The sequence below is a fragment of the Scyliorhinus canicula genome, chromosome 14, assembly GCF_902713615.1.
Source record: "Scyliorhinus canicula chromosome 14, sScyCan1.1, whole genome shotgun sequence".
NCBI lineage: Eukaryota > Metazoa > Chordata > Chondrichthyes > Carcharhiniformes > Scyliorhinidae > Scyliorhinus > Scyliorhinus canicula.
The window spans coordinates 61557293-61577021 of record NC_052159.1 but is presented as its reverse complement, the minus strand read 5'-3'; the positions used below and the strand labels follow the sequence as shown (position 1 = coordinate 61577021).

At 43.1% G+C, this 19729-nt stretch overlaps 1 protein-coding gene across 2 annotated transcripts in view; it reads right to left on the bottom strand.

Moving 5' to 3' along the window:
- Positions 1-19729, bottom strand: part of gucy1a2 (guanylate cyclase 1, soluble, alpha 2) — a 292594-nt gene that overhangs the window by 229088 nt on the left and 43777 nt on the right. For both annotated transcript variants that reach the window (XM_038818008.1, XM_038818009.1), the window contains exon 2: positions 7194-7255. In XM_038818008.1, the coding sequence (XP_038673936.1) occupies positions 7194-7255 (62 nt within the window). The remainder of the gene's footprint in view (positions 1-7193; positions 7256-19729) is intronic.

Here is a 19729-nt window from a genome sequence, read left to right as displayed (position 1 = left end):
GGAGGGCTTACAAGGGGGCACTATCTGGCAGGCCAGGTCCGCACACGGTCAGCGCCATGTTGTATAGCACAGCCGCTGCCGTCCGTATGAGTGGCCACGGACCCGGTAATTCTCCGTCCATATCTGCAGGTAAAGCTGGGGCTTTACATGGCGCAGCTGCTAGACCCCCCCCCCCCCACTGGGCGGAGCATCGGTACGGGTTGGGCCATCTTTGTGGTCATAAGACTAGACACATGCTCTGGAAATAGCCTCAAAATCGGAGAATCCAGCCCTTAATCTCAGAAACGGAGAATCCCGCCGTGTATCAAAAGTAATTTATTTAACACTACTAAACTAAATGAAGTTTGCACACTCTACTGAGTTACAGATAATAAACTAATGATACTGAATCTGTACTACAGTATTCAATATTCTATCTAACTAATAAACTACACTATGACTTGACCTTGTGCTATAATTCTCTATTCAACTTTCACTCTGCTCTCTTCATGTTCTCCTCAGCTTCTCCCAGAATTCCTGGAGATGCTGGCTTATACACAGTGAATTAGTGACGCCCTCTAGTGTTTGATTTACACATAGATTCAGATATTAACCCTTTACTATGCTGGCATTATACATATAACAATTTGTTTTTTAAGTATACATTGCTGTCACTTGGGCATCAGATTTTTGGGAGTAAAATTATAAAAGGCTTCTGCTCACAGAGTGTGGTAGAAGTTGAAATTCTCTCCCGCAAATGGCAATTAATGCTGCATCAAATTGTTAATTTTTATCTGTGATTATTACATTTTTCTTAACTAACGTTAATGGTCACAGAGGAGTCTGGTAAGAGAGTTTAACAAAGAGGTTTATTGTCAAATAAATTATGTACAAGCACAATTCAAGTCTCAGCCAGGACTGCACTCAACAGCACAGCTCCAACCTACGCCGGCTTTTGTGCCCCAAGTCAAATATTCCGCTGAGGGATCTCCACCCCTCAGCAGGGGGAGCTCACACTTCACAAGGCTCATTGGGAGATTAATCGGTTCATCCCCATGGGTTTCCTGGGGGTTATAACACTAACAAATTCAGGGATATGGGACAAAGACAGGAATACAGAGTTAGGTTGCCGATCAGCCATGGTCTCACAGAATGGCAAAATAGGCTTGAGGGACGTAACATCCTCCTGCTACTCTGATGTTCCAATGCTTCCTATTCTGGGGCGCATATTTATCCTGCACAGCATTTATCCTGTTGCACTTGTCCTCAATTAAACCTCCACTGAATAAATGCCACCAGTTAATTTGCTTAAACTGCCTCGCCCTGCAGACACACTTGGCAGTGCCAGGTTTACCTCTGCCTGATGTTGCTGCCTCCATAGCCCTTGAACACCAGAAGGTTGCATACTTTGCTGGACCAGGCCAGCTGGTCCCTGGCCAGCTACCCTCTTCCTTCTCCTCCTCACTGGAGGAGGAACCTCCTGCAGAATGAATAATTTCCAGGGGCAACAATGATACAAAGGTCCAATGCTGGAGTTCTCAAATTTGATTGTAGCACTTTCTGTATGCCCCCTTCCCTGGGAAAATGTCCCAATGCAGACTGCAAACTAGATAAATCATATTGACATTGATATGAAACTCTCCCACATTCAGCATCAGATTCTTTTGCTAAATACAGCCACAGCACCACTTTGCACCTTTATCATTCCTCATAAGCACTCATCAAAACATGGGGAGGAATCTTACCAGAATTTGACAAAGTTCCAGGGCGGAATTCTCCAGTCACCGACACCGAAATTGCGTTCGTAGATCGGCCGGAGAATACCCATTTCCGACCAAATCGGGGGCGGCGCCGCTTTCACGATGATCCGCCTCCTCCAAAGCAGCGTACTCGCAGAGTACGTCGTAGTGACGACCTCAGGACGTTGCCTGAGACCCACCCTCTGATGCTCCTCCCCCGACTGGCCGAGTTCCCGACGGCGTCGGCCGCCTGTGCTATCGTCTGTCAGGAACTCGGCGTGGTGGCTGCGGTCTCAGCCCAGCGCCGCCACAGTCTGGGTGGGCCAGTCCGGGGGCATGGGAGATTTTGTCAGGGGCTCGGGGCACTGTTGGTGGGGTTGTCCGGGGCTCGCGAGCTGGCCAAAGGGGGTCACTATTTTGCAGGCCGGGTCCATGAGCAGATGGCGCCATGTTGCACGGCGCGGCCACTGAAGGCAGCCGCTGTGCGCATACGCAGCCACGGCCTCGACAATTCTCCGGGCCATATCGGCAGCTAGAGCCAGGTGCTGTCCGCTGCTCAGCTGCTCGCCCCAACCAAACGGATGATCGGTGGCCATTGTACGCTGCATTCTTGGTCGTAAAACGCCACCGTTCCCACGCCAGCGTGGGGACATAGCCTCAAAATTGGAGAATCCAGCCCCAGACTCTCACAGGAAACTGGCGGGCAACTCTAAAGTTTCATAGACCAGGAGCAGGATGCTTCGCCCCGCTGCACCACATTTCTGCCTCACCACGCCGGCGGGATGCTCCTTTATGCCGGCCGGCAATGGAGTTTCCAATTGTGGGGCAGCCCCGTGCCATCGGGAACCCCCAGGTGCTGGCAAAACGGAGCATCCCGCCGGCAGAGAATCCCGCCGCAATTTTCTCACTGAATTTTGAGCCTCTTTGCCAAAATAAAATGAGTGGCCATGATTTATGCTGTCCCTCTGGTGGGGCGGGAACTCTTAGAGCGGGAACCGGCTCCACTGAAATCGGGGTGCCACCTTTAAGGGGTGCCCGACCACTGCTGCAATGCAACAGCCCCCAGCACACATAACAGAGGTCTCGGGCTGTCCCCCCTCCCCATCGGCAACATTCATTCCCGGCAACCTCCCCCGACCTCAACATTCATCGCCAGCATACCCCTTCCCGCACACCTCATCCCCTCCACCGTCATTAATCGCTGACATCCCCCCCAACCTCCACGCTCCCCCCTTTGCCAATCACACATCAAAGCAGCACCCCCCCCATGGGTATCCCTCGAGGGTCTGTCCCTGGCATTGCCCCGGTACAGGCAGTGCCAATGTGTGCCAGGGCTATGCCCTGCACATCCCTCTCTTCCCTGCTCCCCCACCATTTGTAGGTGTGAATCTCACGAGATCGCCTGCGAGGGGTGGGGATAATTGGAAACGTAACAGCTCCGGTGAGAATTGCGTTTCCTAATTCTCACGAGATTTCCGCCCTTGCCGCCAATCCCAAGAGCGTCGAGGATGGCCTTAAGATTCCGCCCATAGCATGGGCGATGTATAATTGAAGTCCGTTGCATTGCTAACAAGCTTAATTGAGTTAATTGAGACTGTAGATTGTTCTTTTTTAAATGGCAAGCGGGCTGTCTATTTTGGTATGAGCTAACTTCTGTATTATTAGAGGCTGGCATGATTATGTTGGGTTAGTGAGCCGATGTCTTAACACCAGAGTTCATGGTAGTGGTCCCGATTTCTAAGTGCAAGTTTCACCCCAATGTCTAACTGATCATTGTGTGGTTGCTGTTCCCCAAGTGGAGTGTCTGCTGGCAGTAAGTTATGAAATGGACAGCATGCATGGTAATCCTGTCATTTAAAAAGGGAGCTTCATAAATTCTTGTTAGCGGAGTGATATTGAGGGAAATTTGGCAATAGAGGTCTCAGCCACCAGCTGGAGAGACAGCAAGAGATCCACATTGTCTCCTTTGGAGAAGGTCTCCCAAATAATGAGCCAAACAGGCTATTTTCCTGTTTTCCAGGTGATCAGGACCAGAGGGCATGACGTCCTGCACTCCGAAAATTGTCAGCTAATCAGAGGCCGGAAACCCATTTCCCCAGCAGCATCACCAGCTATGGCGGTAAATACACCCACTGGAGGCCCAGGATCATGGATAAGTAATGGGAGGAACACTTTCACAAAGGAAGAGGGTATAAGGGGTCAGCAACAAGTCCAGGAGGTGGCTCTCAGCAGGTGCCCCCCATCTTCCCAATGTTCGGTCCCTCAATCAGGCACTGAAATGCCTTTGAACGAGAGCCGCCCCACCCGAGGAAACCACAACCAACACACACAGGTTTGCGTGTTGTGCTTCCTGTATGGTGACAGGCCCACCTGCTGCCAGTTTAACACCAGCAGAGGTGGGATGAGATCCTTAAGTGGCAATTAATGTCCACTTAAGGACCTCAATTGTTGGCGACGCAGGAAGACCACCCACAGGCCTTCCCACCATGGACTCAATTGATGTCCACACCCGCCCGATTAAATGCCCCTTCCATCACCAAACTCGCCACAGGAGAAGCAAGTACCGTCCAATTATCTTGACACCTCGGGAGGAATAAGATCTAGTGAGTGCCACCTTAGGGTAATAGGAAGGAGTAACAGGCCCAGAAATCCATGGATTACCAGAGATATTCAGGATACAATGAGAAGGAAGAGAGAGGCTTTTAATAAGTAGAAGGGGAAGCAAATCAACAAAGGTATTAGTGGAGTACAGACAGTGCCAGATGGAGCTTAAGAAAGCAATTAGGAGAGAAAAGAGGGGATATGAGAAATCTATAGCTGGTAAAAGTATGGAAAATCCCAAGATATTCTTTCAGTATATCAATGGGAAGAGGATAACTAGGGAAAAAGTAGGGACCATTAGGGACCAAGGAGGGAATCTGTGGGTGGAGCCAGAGACATTGGTAATGTGTTAAATTAATATTTCACATCAGTCTTCACCCAAGAGAATGAGGAGGCAAATATAACTCGGGGAGAGAGACTGTGAGGTTATTGAGCAAGTTGTCATAGGAAGGCATAAGGTATTGGAGGTCTGGCTGGCTTAAAAGTGGAGAAATCTCCAGGTCCGGACGAATTGTGTTCCAGGTTGCCGTAGGAAGCAAGGGAGGAGATTGCAGGAACCCTGATCCAAATTTTCAATTTTTCTCTCGCCACGGGAGAGGTGCCAGAGGATTGGAGAACCACGAATGTGGTCCCACTATTTAAGAAAAGTTGTAGGCAGAAGCCAGGGAAACTAAAGGAGAAAATTCTGAAGGATAGAATCTATCTCCAAGACAAGTTTTGATCAGGAATAGTCAGCATGGCTTTGTCAGAGGGAGGTCATGCCTCACATATTTGCTGGAATTTTCTGAGCACGTGACTAAGTGTATAGATGTAGTTGATGTAGTTTACATGGATTTCAGCAAAGCATTTGACAAGGTCCCACATGGGAGACATAAAAAAGGCAAATGCACACAGGTTACAGGGGAACTTGATAAGGTGAATTCAAAGCTGGCTGAGCTGTAGGAAACAGAAGGCGATGACAGACGGCTGCTTTAGTGACTGGAAGCCAGTGCCAGTGGCGTACCACAGGGATCTGTGCTGGATCCCCTATTATTTGTAATTTATATAAATGACTTAGATGACTATGTGGGGGTAGGATCATTAAGTTTGTGGATGACACAAAGATAGGCCAGGTGGTTAACAGTGAGGCTGAGAGTCTTGGGTTACAGGAAGATATAGATGGAATGGTCAAATGGGCAGAAAGGTGGCAGATGGAATTTAATCCTGCAAAGTGTAAGGTGTTATACTTTTGAAGCAGCAATTTGACAAAGAAATATTCAATGAATGGCCTACACTGGGAAGTCCTGAGGAACAAAGATTGTGGCGTGTTTGTAAATAGACCTGTGAAGGCAGAAGGGCACGTTAATAGGGTGGTGATAAGGTACACGTGCCTTTATCAATCGTGGCACAGATTACAAAAGAAAGGAAGTTATGTTGGAGTTATATAGAACATTGGTGAGGCCACAGCTGGAGTTCTAGGTGCGGTTCTGGTCACCACATTATAGGAAGGATGTGATTGTACTGGAGCGGGTGCAGAGGCATTTCACCAGGATGTTGCCTGGGTTGGAACATTTACGTTATGAAGAGAGGTTGGATAGGCTTGGGTTGTTTCGCTGGAGCGGAGAAGAATGTGGGGCAGCCTGATCGAGGTACACAAGATTATGAGGGGCAGAAACAGGATGGATAGGGAACAGCTGTTCCCCTTAGTTGAAGGGTCGGTTACGAGGGGACACAAATTCAAGGTGAGGGGCAGGAGGTTTAGGGGGGATTTGAGGGCGGTGATGGTCTGGAACTCACTGCCTGGGAGGGTGGTAGAGCCAGGTTGCCTCACATCCTTTAAAACGTACCTGGATGAGCACTTGGCAGGTCTTAACATTCAAGGCTATGGGCCAAGTACTGGCAAGTGGAATTAGGATTGGCAGATCAGGTCCATTTCATGCGGTGGTGCAGATTCGATGGGCCGAAGGGCCTTTTCTGCACTGTATTGTTCTATGATTCTGAGTTGACAATAACAACTTCAATGATTTTTTTTAAAAAGGACGAATTGTATGGCTTTCTAGATTTTCTATTAGATTTTTATTCATTTTGTCCCATTCCAATCCTTTGGCAATATTGCAATGCAATTGACTGAAATAGGAACTGAACAAAGTCCCAACTCATGAATAGGTCTAAAATGCTGGTTGTCACTAAAGGCATAATTAAGTACATACACATTTGCTTTATATTCACTGGCCCTATTGCTTGTCATTCAAATGCTGCTTGTCGGATGAGTTTTATTTATTTTTAGCCTGTACAAGGTGGAGCACTTCATAAAATCAAAGTTTAAGGGCTTTAGCTTGCTTGGGGGGAAAGCTTTGGCCGAAAATGCCCAATTCATCCAGCTGGGGGAGGTGACCACTGGTGAGTTCCAGGAGGCATGGAGGCAAAAATACAACCAAAAAAAAATAAGAAAATCCAATATCCAGTGGATTCAACTGAAACAACGCCCATTGTAATTTGGAAATCTTCTAGAATTTCTGTATTTGCTGTTGAAATTAAACACCAGAAGTGGGAACAATATGTACGGTACCAAGTGAAGTCTGTCAAATTCTAAATGACAAGCAAATGATTTGAAAGATATTTGAGCTTTTAAGTTAGGTGCGTGGAAATCATTTTGACAATGCCAACTAATTATCCTTGGAACATTCAACGACAATACTTCTAAATTAAGTTAGCATATTTACGCAAAATATTTCTCAATATAAATTATGACCATTTGTTAATTGTCATGTACTGTGAACACAGATTTGCAGTTGCAGTATTTGCAGGTGTGTATATTTGCCAATATGCACAGAAAACATTATTGCAAAACCTACTTGCGAAGAACATTGGTAATGCCATGCTATTCACACTTACCCAATCACTTGTTGCTCAAAGTATTGTAACGTCCTCTGCAGTGCCCACTGTAACGTCTGTGACTGCAGTAACAAGATGGCACAAAAGGTCATCAGCATCAAATAGCTCCAGCATTAGCAACTTAACCAATACAAATAGATTCAGATTAGATATACTTCATTGTTTGGAAAAAGAATGGGCAATTGAAAAAAATATACTGTTAATTACTGTGATAAAATGCACTGATGATCGAAGGAAGTACAAAAGTTCAGCAATACACTTTTAATCATTCTGTTGTATTCGTTCTCTACACAGGGATATGTGATTAATGTCTTCATGTATGTGCAAAAGCCACTCACCAGGGCAACTTCCCTCCTCCTGCCACTAGATGGCATGTCTTTTGGCCTAGGATTTGCTTGAATGGGGCCTTTCACAGTGCAAGTTTGATTGTATACCTCACCCTTCAGCTCCAAACTCCTTTACACTATAAATTGCTGGAAGTGCAAGCTGATGGTAACATGGTGATGGCAACGGTACAACCAGGACCTTAGAGAGCAATGGAACAGACAATCTATCTTTTAAACCAATTAAAATTAAGGAGGAAGAGGAAAAAAGATTGCTGGAGAAGGAAGTATAGTGAATTTGAGTCAAAATTAGAAAGAAGGGGAGTAAGATTGGACAAAGAGAGAAATATAAAAATGACAGAAAAGAAAAAGAAAAATAATTAGCTTCTAAAAATACCTATTTTAGAAATACTTTGTAGATTGCAGGCAGCTGTCAGTTAAGAAAGGTTTTACTCCTGATTCATGGAGGAGAATTGGATTACCATACATTCCTGCATTTTCCCCACAACATCCTTTTTTTACCAGACTCCTTACATGTCTGTGATTGCCATGGCTCAGTTGGTAGCACTCTCACCTTGATATCAGAGTTTTCTGGGTTCACAGACCACTCCATGACTTGAGCACAAAAATTAAACTAGCGTAGCACTTGTCATAATATACATCTATGTATATAATGGAGTACAGAGAGGCAGTGATTGACACACAGGATGACCAGTAAGCACAGAGAACAGAGCAGCCAATCACCAGACAGGACACAACTACTATAAAGCAAGAGGGCACCAGTTTTCCCGCTCTCTCGGGACCCAGCCTCTGAGACAGTCAGAGCTCGTGAGCATAGCCAGTGCAAACACCATGTGGTAGTCAGTAAGTCTGGTCAGGCTAGCATCAGGTCTCCAGTCAAGTCAGCATAGTGTGAACCCACAGTTGAACATGTAAAATAGTTAGATGTTAAATAAAATTGTGTATCTCATCAAGTGTTGGAAGTCTGTCTCTTGCTACACTGCATCAAGCGCAGTCCACATAGACCCAGCCTGCCGAACACATCAGCACTGAGGGAAGTGCTGTCATTCAGATGAGACATCAGGCCTGTGTGCCTTTGAGGTGAATGCAAAAGGTCCTGTGGTGTATTTCAAAGAAGAGTAAAGGGAGTTATTTGTGGTCAACGCGTATCCCTCAATTAACATTGCAAAACCAGATTATCTGGTCATTTTCACACTGCTGCTTCTGGGAGCTTGCTAAGTTTCCCACTTTTCCTAACACAGATTCACCTGTCATTGACAATATACGTAGGATTAATGTCCAGGCTGTCCTTGTGGAGATGAATTCCTATCTTCACACAAAGGAGACCTTCCATTGTTTTGCGCAGCACTACCATCATGCTAACTGGGATAGCTTGAGAAGAGATAAAACAGCTTAAAACTGGGTATCCATGAGGCGCTGTGGGCCAACAGCAGCATCAGAATTGCAAATGACCACAATCTGGAACCTCTTGGCCCAGCACACTCCCACTCTATCGCTACTACCAAGACGGAGGTTCAATTTTGGTTTAACAAAGAGCGCAGGAGATCATGCCAAGAGCAGCACCAGACAAACCTAAAGTCGAGACGCCAACTTAATAAAGCTATAAAAATTAGCTTCAAGCATACTAAACAGTAAAAACTGAGTGAGATAAACACAGCTAAGCAATCCCACAAACAACTAATCAGATCAAAGCTCCGCAGTCCTGTCACCACCAGTCCGACAATTAAGCAGCTAACCAGAGGAGAAAGCTCCATAAATATCCCCATCCACAATGATGGGGGAGCCCAAAACATCAGTGCAAAGACAAGGTGAAAGTATTTACATCCATCTTCTGCCAGAAGTGTCAGATCCACCTTGTCCTTCTTCTGAAGTCCTTGCATTTACACAGAAATAACTGACTCACCAATGCTCAATTCGGGTTCTGTCAGGGTCGCTTGGTTCATGACCTCATTATGACCATGATCGAAAGATAGACAAAAGAGCTGAGCTCAAGAGGTCAGGTTAGAGTGACTGCCCGACATCAAGGCAATATTTGAACAAATCAAGAATCAAGAAATCCAAGGAAAATCGAAGACAATGGGAATCAGAGGTAAATTTGTTGGAGTGATGACTAGCACAAAGGAAGATTATTGTGGTTGCTAAAGGCCAATATGTTCAGTCCTGGAACATTACTGAAGGAGATCCTTTGGGTAGTTTCCTAGGCCCAACCATCTTCAGATGCTTCATCAATAACCTCCCTTCCATCATAAGGTCAGAAATGAGGAAGTTCTCTGATGTTTGCACAATGTTCAGTATCATTCACAGCTACTCAAATACAGAAGCAGTCCATGTCCACATGCAATAAGACCTGGGCAATATTCTGGCTTGATAATTGGCAAGTAACATTTGTGACATAAGTTACAATCTCCATTACAATTACCATCTCCAACAAGAGAGAATCTAACCATCTCCCCTTGGCATTGGAATACTCTCCCCTTGCCTGGATGAGTGCACCTATAACACTCAATGTGCTCGACACCATTCAGAACAAAGTAGCCACTTGATCAACACTCCTTTCACCATTGTGAACAGTCACTCCCTCCACCACCACTGCACAGTAGTAGCAGTATGTACCATCTTCAAGATATCCTGCAGCAATGCACCAAACCTCCTTTGACAGCACCTTTGTGATCTTTACCACACAAGGGTAGCCGATAGACACCATCTTGACTTGGAACTATGTCGCCATTCCTTTACTGTCACTGGCTCAAAATCCTGGAATTCTCTTCCTAACAGCACTGTGGATATACCTATAGAAGCTGGACTGCAGCGAGTGATGATAGCAGCTCATCACCACCCTCTCAAGCACAATTAGAAATGAGAAATAAATGCTGTTCTTGCCAACTACTCTCACATCCCATGAACGAATAACAGAAATTACAACAATGACACTACTTGAAAGAAATTGGCTGTAAAATGCTTTGAGACGTTCAGTGGGTACGAAAAGGTGCTATTTGAATGAAAGTTTACCCTTTCTGTCTAATACGTAATACTATTCAAAGGCCACAACAAAATATAACTCTGGGAGCATACAATGATGTATTATAACAACAAAATACACTTTCCATTTGTTAAATGTCATTTGCTCCCAGTATAAATAGGAAAACCAAGTGTACATATATTAAACATCGTACAGACAGAGGAATATATCTTTCAATCAGAAAACAAAGACTGGGGACAGTTCCTGTTTGTAAAATGAGAGTACATCACCATTATTCTCCATTTGTACAACAAAACTAGTCAATCCAAAAAGATCCCCAGAAAAAGGTGGGATAGCCCTGTACAACCGTCACTCGGTATCAATTCTAACTGCCCCATGTGCTCATCTCAATCTCGGGGCAGTGTACCAACATCTTATCAATGTGCTCGCCTGCAAATTCATGTTGAATATATTTATATATAATATATAAAATCTACTGTATCCATATGAAATCCAAACAATTTTTTCTCTTTTACAAAAAACTACACCTTAACCATTAATATATTAGCTGACAGTCAACTAATATATTGATTAACATTCAATACTTTCTGACATTATTTTCACAAGGATCTTCAGTGAAAAAACAGTGAAAACTATAAACAGCTCGTGGTCAGTCTTGAGTTCCAATAGCTTTACTTGTCCCTTTAGATATATACCCCAACAAATTGTCAATCTACACCATGTAGCTCACATGCTTTAAATTACAAAATTAAAGTCTCAGTTCACAGAAATAATTGACAACTAAAAAATAATTGGTCTTTGCATCATCAATGAATGCTAAGCATGTTTAAGATCGCTGTACAAGCTGAAGTGGATGAACATGAAATATGAATCATATAGAATAACATACTGCCAAACTCCAAGAGTCTCTTTTATTAGTTAGTAAAATAAATCCAAATATTATCACTTGTCAGATCTTATAGTCTGATATTTCCATCTGTCCACCATTGTCTATGAAACTCAAAACAATTCACAGTCTGGAGTATGTTCCAAATAGGTGACACATCTCCGGTTTAAATGTGATGAAGGAAAATTGTTTCACTCTTCACAATATTACTTCAAATTTCCAATGTGCTACTCCCTTATAAGGTAAGGCAATGTTGCCATAGTCCCAGGTGACCATAGGCTGCTTTCCCCTTTGAGGGGGAGAGCTGACTGGTGACGGCTTAACCAGAGGATCACCACACCTCAGGTGAGGGGCAAGGGTGAGAAGGCGAGCCTTCATGAATAACCTCAGCCGGTAAGAGAATTGAACCCACGCTTCTGGTCTTGTACTGCCTCAGACATAAGCAACCCAGCCCTCAGTAACCTGCAGTGAAAAGCACCTAACAGTACAATATAAATTGTAGGATTATAAATCAGTCATGTGTATCAGAATGGCCTGGTGCAAGTACCCAAGGCATGCAAACAGAGAGGGAATTACAACAGACTGATTGTGCAGAGAATACATCTGGCTGGAAGACAGTTAAAAAATATTTTAAAAAGAGCCACCTCGGCATAAAGTTTTGTTAAACCCAATAATTGAATCTACTGAATAACATTTTGTTAAATTACAGCATTTGTTCATAGTGGTCTACCATACATTGCTCTCACCGTCAAGAAAACATAAACACTTGTCAGTAATGGTTAAGTTTGGATTTACTATCCAGATTCTGGAGTGGATTGTAACAAAACAACACGTCAGGTCTCAGATTATTTTTGTTTGTAACACACCAAAATCAATGCATTACACTGCAGTCTGCCACTGATCAGAGTTTAAAATGGACAGCTACTTTGCTAATATCTGTTTTGCACTAACATCCAAGACTAATTTCATCCAGAGAAAATGATTCAGTAATTAAAGAAAAGAAAACTACTGGTTTCAGCAACAATTTACAAAGCCAAACAAATAATGGTTTGCTTTGGGAATAAAGATTTAGGTGATTATGCTGTGTGGTAGACTCAACTTTCACAGTTTATTTAAAATATTCAGCTGAAATACAAAACACGTATCAAATATTTACTAATTAATGTAACATCATTGCATCCCTTAAAATATTAATGGAGCTATCCCAGTAGGTAGCTGCACAATCCTAGACGAAATGGATCAGAAAGGTTCCAGTTTTGAGAGATACAGAGAGAGAGGTAGAGAAAGAGAAAGCCAGAGGGAGGGGAATGTAGTTCTCCTAATGCAGGTCCCAATAGCAGATCTGGAAATGGGCAGACCTCCGCTCACAGCAGGAACAACTGGCTGACCACGACTATGCAGCAGCTAGCCAATAAAATCTGCAGAGGTGTGGGGCAAAGTCAGTGATGCAGCTGGGATGCACAGGAAGCCATTGGTGGGGTTGGAGATCCGGACACATTTTAAGTGACACCTGAACATTGCAGTCAGCGCCTACCGCAGAATTGACGTGGCAGTGATTGACAGGAACCCCAAGGGCATCATCTCAACCTCAGCCTTCCTTGGTATTACTGACCGCAGGAACATCATCTTGACCTCCACGCTCAGCCATCAAAACCAGACAATTCATGGCCGCTCAGTTCAGCAATGCCTCCCCTACAGGCTCTCCTTCAGGTTGTCCAGGAACAGTAAGAACACCTGACCAATGAAACCTGGGCAGAGATTGCAGCAGAGGTCAGAAGCCACAGTGAATGAGAAAGGAATAGGTGATGCATTAACTGGCACGGGTTGAATGTTACATAATGGGTTAAGAGACATTGCAATTAGTTGTCTCATTTATTTATTTATTTATTTTTAATTACTTTATCTGAGTTACAAAGCCAGGGCTCAGAGTGTGGATCAGAGGCGAACCCCTAATCCAGCTCCTTGCCTGCTCCAAAAACCAATTTAAATTGAATCCAATTCATGGTCCCCGCAAGAGAGACATACCAGATCTGAGCCAAACGGCTCAATCTACGTTCGATCTTAGCCAAAAGGCCGAGAAGTGATTAGTTGTCTCATTTATGTTAAGTGTCCAATAATTGACACTGATATGTAAAGGGGCTTCAGGTGACCTCTGGGTCTGGTGATGTGTAAAGTTTCGTGCAGAGTCTGTTGGAAGAAATAAAAGTGTGTTGGTGAAAATGGAACAGAACTTTTGTCTCTTCATACCACAGCATCTAATAGGTCTAGCCATTGGTAGCAGAGGATGGTTGCTGTGTAAATGTGAAGGGTTAAAAGATACAATTTTTTCCAGATCAAACCAAGGAGTGAGTGAAAAAAAAAGGGATATATGGCTGAACCCAGGATAAAGATGGCTGGATATGACTATCCTCCCTTATTTTCTGAAAGGGAATTGTACGACCAATGGAGAAGGGCAGTAGTTATGTGGACTAAGGTAACTGCTTATGGAAAGAGAAAACAAGGTATGGCATTGGCTCTTTTTTTATCATATGGCAGTAAAATCCGAAACAAAGTGCTTTGTGAGCTGGAATTGAAAGAGTTAGACTCAGAAGAAGGTCTGGCGACTTTATTACATTATATGGATAAGATTTATAAGAAAGATGACTTGTTAAGTGCGTATGAAGCATGGTCGGATTTTGATAAGTTCCGGAAAATGGAGGATTTAACCATGGAAGACTATATAATGGAATTTGGCAGAATATATAAACAGCTGCAGAAACACAACCTGGAATGTCCACAGTCTGTGTTGGCCTTTAAATTACTTGATTGTGCTAGAGTGAGAAACATGGATAGACTCCTGGTTTTGACAGGAGTTCAGTTTACGGATAAGGATACCTTATTCGAACAGATGACAAAAGCTTTACAAAAGTTTCTGGGAAAACATTCAATTCCGATGGCTCTGATGACCCAAATAGGTCAGCCTGCAATAAGGCAGAATTTGGAAGATACACTACTAACAGGATGGCGAAATCGTATGGCTACGAACAGGCCTCAAGACTATAAAAGGAGACCGAGACAAGAAAATTATGAAGACAGGAACCCAGTTAGAACCTAAAATAGGAAGATGAACCCCAGAAATGCACGGGGTATGATAAATCGATGTTTTCGATGTGACTCTCAATACCATTATGCTTTCAACTGTCCAACTCGTTATGATAGAGTGTTTGAAGCGACACATGACACGGAAGAGTCAGAAGAAGAAAAAGATAGTGACCAGAAAGAAGGCATTGTCTTATTAACAAGCAGTTTTACGCCGGTAATTAGGGTGTTGGTTGCAGAATCCTTCAACTGTGCTGTATTGGACAGTGGCTGCACATCTATTGTGTGTGGGATTGACTGGTTAAAATGTTATCTGGATTCCTTGAATGCTGAAAATCTTAACAAGGTTAAGGAATTTGTAAGCTCCACAAGTATCAGGTTTGGGGATGATAATACTCTGAAGTCGCTGAAAAGAATGGTGATCCCTTGCAATATTGCTGGAGTGAATCATTTCATTAGCACGGATGTTGTATCAAGTGAGATACCTTTGCTTCTGAGCAGACCGTCGATGAAGAAAGCACACATGAAACTTGATATAGAACATAGAACATAGAACATAGAACAGTACAGCACAGAACAGGCCCTTCGGCCCTCAATGTTGTGCCGAGCCATGATCACCCTACTCAAACTCACGTATCCACCCTATACCCGTAACCCAACAACCCCCCCCCCCCTTAACCTTACTTTTATTAGGACACTACGGGCAATTTAGCATGGCCAATCCACCTAACCCGCACATCTTTGGACTGTGGGAGGAAACCGGAGCACCCGGAGGAAACCCACGCACACAGGGGGAGGACGTGCAGACTCCACACAGACAGTGACCCAGCCGGGAATCGAACCTGGGACCCTGGAGCTGTGAAGCATTTATGCTAACCACCATGCTACCCTGCTGCCCCATATGGAACAGGATAAGGCAACATTTTTGGAAAGACGGTGGACTTACAATTTACACAGTCGGGACACTATTGTATTCCATTACTGACAAATACTATTTCAAGTAGAGTGGTTAAGGATGTGTTAATGGCAGTTGAAAATGGGACGTTAGCTGATAAAAAGCTTGTTGTAGTAAAACTGTATAGGCAATTTGCACATCCATCTCCTTGGAGGCTGAAAAATTTATTAAAGAATGCAGGGGTAAGGGATGACGACTATACTAAACTGATAGAACAGGTAGTGATCGCTGTGAAGTTTGTTGGAAGTACAGAAGGACACCAGCACAACCGATAGTAACCCAACCTTTGGCCAGGGATTTTAACAACATTGTGGCCATGGACCTTAAGATCTGGGATAAAGCAAATAATATATTTATTTAGCATTTTGTAGATTTCGCAACCAGATTTAGTCAATCAACGATTGTACAAAGTAAAGAAAAGAGAGTAATTCTGGATCAAATCCTGGAAAAATGGATCGGGACAGGAATGGGTCCACCGGCAAAATTCCTTACGGACAATGGGGGAGAATTAGCTAATGATGAGTTTAGGGATATGTGTGAAAACATGAATATCAGAGTTATGAACACGGCTGCGGAAAGCCCATTTCGTAATGGTGTCTGCGAAATAAATCATGCTGTCATCGATGACATGCTTCGGAAATTTTGAGCAGATCGACCAAACTGCAGGCTCAATTCAGCTTTAGCATGGCTGGTACATGCAAATAATTCATTGCAGACGGTTGGGGGCTTTAGTCCTTATCAATTAGTGTTTGGTAGAAATCCTAAAATTCCGTCCATTTTGGATGACCAGCCTCCAGCTTGGGAGGGGACTACAATTAGCTCTGGTTTTGCTGAACATTTAAATGCATTACATAGCAGTAGAAAAGCTTTTTTGGAAGCAGAAGTCTCTGAAAGAATTTGCAGAATTTAAGACATATATGTACGGCCATCAGGTGCCGTTTTTCAGCAAGGAGACATGGTATACTATAAGAGAGACAATTCTAATGAATGGAAAGGCCCAAGGAAGATCATAGGCATAGATGGCAAAGCAATTATTTTGCAATATGGTAATCAAACTGTTAGGGTACATTCATCAAGGATAATGGGTACCGATTACAAATTTTCAAATTTAGACAGAGCAGACAGACATGACGAGGAACCAGAGTCATCTGGTACGCACGTGTAACAGAACTATGAGGACCAGTTAACTGATATAGACAGGGATTCTGTCGAGGAACACGACACTTCTGATAAATTAGAAAGGCCATTTTTCCGAAAGGGCAACTGCCAAAAGTTGGTACAAAAGTGACATACTTGCCTGAAGGGTCTAGTCAATGGAAGGATGCAACTGTTATTAGTAGAGCAGGGAAGGCCACTGGAAAGTATAAACATTGGTTGAATGTACAGCATTCAGGGGAGAGAGTTAAGACAAGAGATTGGGAAAACTAAGTGCAAAAATGGAGGGCACAGAAACGCAGTGCCAGTTCAGATAGTACATCGGATAGTGAACAGGTTCGCAGGAAAAGGTCGAGAACTATTGAAAGGACATCCCGCTATAAAAGAGAAAGATCAAGCAGTAGCAGTACAGAACGAGATACCAGGCGGGAGAGGGGACGTAGTTTATCAAGATATCGGAACATGAGTAACACTACGAATACTAATAGGAGTAGAAGCCCACATGCACGTGAGATTTTGGTGGCTTCAAATAAATTAGATGAAAAAGTTATCAAAGATGCTAAACAGCAAGAATTGCATCGTTGGAGTGAATTTGGGGCATACTCGGAAGTACCGGATAGGGGACAAAAAGCTCTATCCCACAAATAGATTTGCATGGAAAAGGTTCTTCCGGATGGAACTTATAAGGCAAAGGCCAGGCTTGTGGCAAGGGGATTTGAAGAAAACTTAGAAGATCAGGATTTAAGGGTAGATTCACCTATAGCAGGAAAGCTTATTTTAAAGATTTTCTTGGCTCTATTAGCCACAAAGGTAGGGGAATGCAAATCTATAGATATAAAAGCTGCCTTTTTGCAGGGGCATCAGCTCCAGAGAGATGTTTTCCTCCGCCCTCCTAAAGAAGCAGCTAACACAGAAGGGGTGCTTTGGAAGTTGAACAAATGTGTATATGGATTAAATGATGCATCTAGACTCTAGATTCTAGAGTGTGGTACTTTTCGGTAAGGTCAGTTTTGTTAAAATTAGGCTGTTGCCAGTTGAAAGCAGATCCTGCAATGTTTTACTGGCACTATAAAGGAAATCTTTCTGGCATCTTTGTGATGCATGTCAATGATTTTTTGTGGGGTGGGACTAGTGATTTTGAAGCTATTGTAATCTCTGGTTTGAGAAAAGAATTTAGGGCTAGAAGTCAGGCTTCCGGTGTATTTAAATATATTGGACTGGAAATCGGACAGACTATGTTAGGGGCAACTTTACTTCAGCAATCTTATTTGGAAAGCATCAGCCCAATAGCAATTAGTCATGGCCGGGTTTCACAAAAAGACGCAATGGTTTCAAAGATAGAAAAAGAGCAACTGCGAAGTTTAATTGGGCAACTGAACTGGTTAGGTAGACAGACTAGACCGGACGTGAGTTTTGATGTCTTAGAGTTGAGTACAAAAATGAATGATCGCAAAGTGGAAGAAATAATAAGAGCAAATAAAGCGTTGGCCAAACTAAAAATGCAGGAGTGTGTTTTGAAGTTCCCAGTTTTAGATGACCTTAGGCACTTGCAACTCATAGTTTATTGTGATGCGTCCTATACAAATTTATGTGATGGGGTTTGAAGCACAGGAGGTTTTATAATTTTCCTTTTGGGGAACAATGGTAAATGTTGCCCTCTTCTGTGGGAAACAAAGAAAATGAGGAGAGTGGTAAAAAGTACTTTGGCTGCTGAGATGTTAAGCCTTGTGGAAGCGGTGGATATGGCCTTTTTATAAATCAGATATTGACAGAAATTTTGGGATTAGATGGATTGGGTAATATACCTATTGACTGTCACATTGACAATAAATCCCTGTGGGAAAATGTGCACTCTACAAAAAGTGTCAATGAAAAGAGGTTACGGATAGACATTGCAAGTTTGAAGCAGATGTTGGACAGAGGGGAAATAACAAAAATTAAATGGATCGACAGTAGCTATCAACTGTCAGACTGTTTTACGAAAAGAGGGGCTAGTTCACGGAAACCTTTGGATATTGTTAATGAAGGGCGCTTGTTTCTGTGACTGTTTTCTTTCTCTTCCAAACCAAAAAAAACTGTTAAAAAAAAGGGGGGGAAATCACGTGTGTGTTTTAGTTTCTTGAAATTTTGTTTTCACCTAATTGGTTTTTTTTCTCCAAGGAAGGGGAGATTGTTAAGTAATGGATTAAGTGACATTGCAATTAGTTGTCTCATTTATGTTAAGTGTCCAATAATTGACACTGATATGTAAAGGGGCTTTAGATGGCCTCTGGGTCTGGTGATGTGTAGAGTTTTGTGCAGAGTCTGTTGGAAGAAATAAAAGTGTGTTGGTGAAAAAGGAACAGAACTTTTGTCTCTTCATACCACAGCATCTAATACGTCGAGCATTGAAACATGCTGGATGCCCCCTGAATAGTATGATTTTGCAGATCTTTGGGCTCATTTTCAAATGAAAGGTGTTGGAGCACATGGTCTATTACTTGCTTCATGTGCAAGGCTTTGGTAGGTAGCATGGCAAGTTTGACCAATAGTTATCTGTGCTGCCGGATGTCAATAAGCCATTGTTGAGACTTCATTTACCATATAATAGGCAAAAGAGGAGCAATTTTCATGAATGAAAAACATTTCTGAGGTTATCAAACAATGCATATATTGGTCTCCATACTACGGGAAGTAAAATGGTTAATAGGAAGCAAAGCAGCAGGTTAGCACGTGGGAAGGTGGGTACAACTACATTGAAAGTTATGAAAAAAGATGAAAAGAATAAGAACTCAAAAGATCTTATTAATGGGGGTGTCAGGATTCAAAAAGAAGGTACTAAAACTAGCATAAAGGCACTGTATTATTCCTTGTGTCTGAATAAAGCTCATAGTCTTACACTTGAAGTAGATGCTTTATTGTGTGAGTTTTTTCTCTCTCCAGCGCTTATACTAGATGTTACATCTGAACTGTCTGTCTGTGTCCTGCTCACTAGCTGCCGTTCCTGTGAAGAGTGCCCCTCGACTTGCTATTTGTCTATTATATACACCTCTAGTGGTTACTTAGTTGTAGTGTATTTACATTAACCCCTTGTGTATATACAGTGATGCATATCATAATTTCTTTGTGAATGTCGTCAGTGTTCTTGTGTTTAAGTAA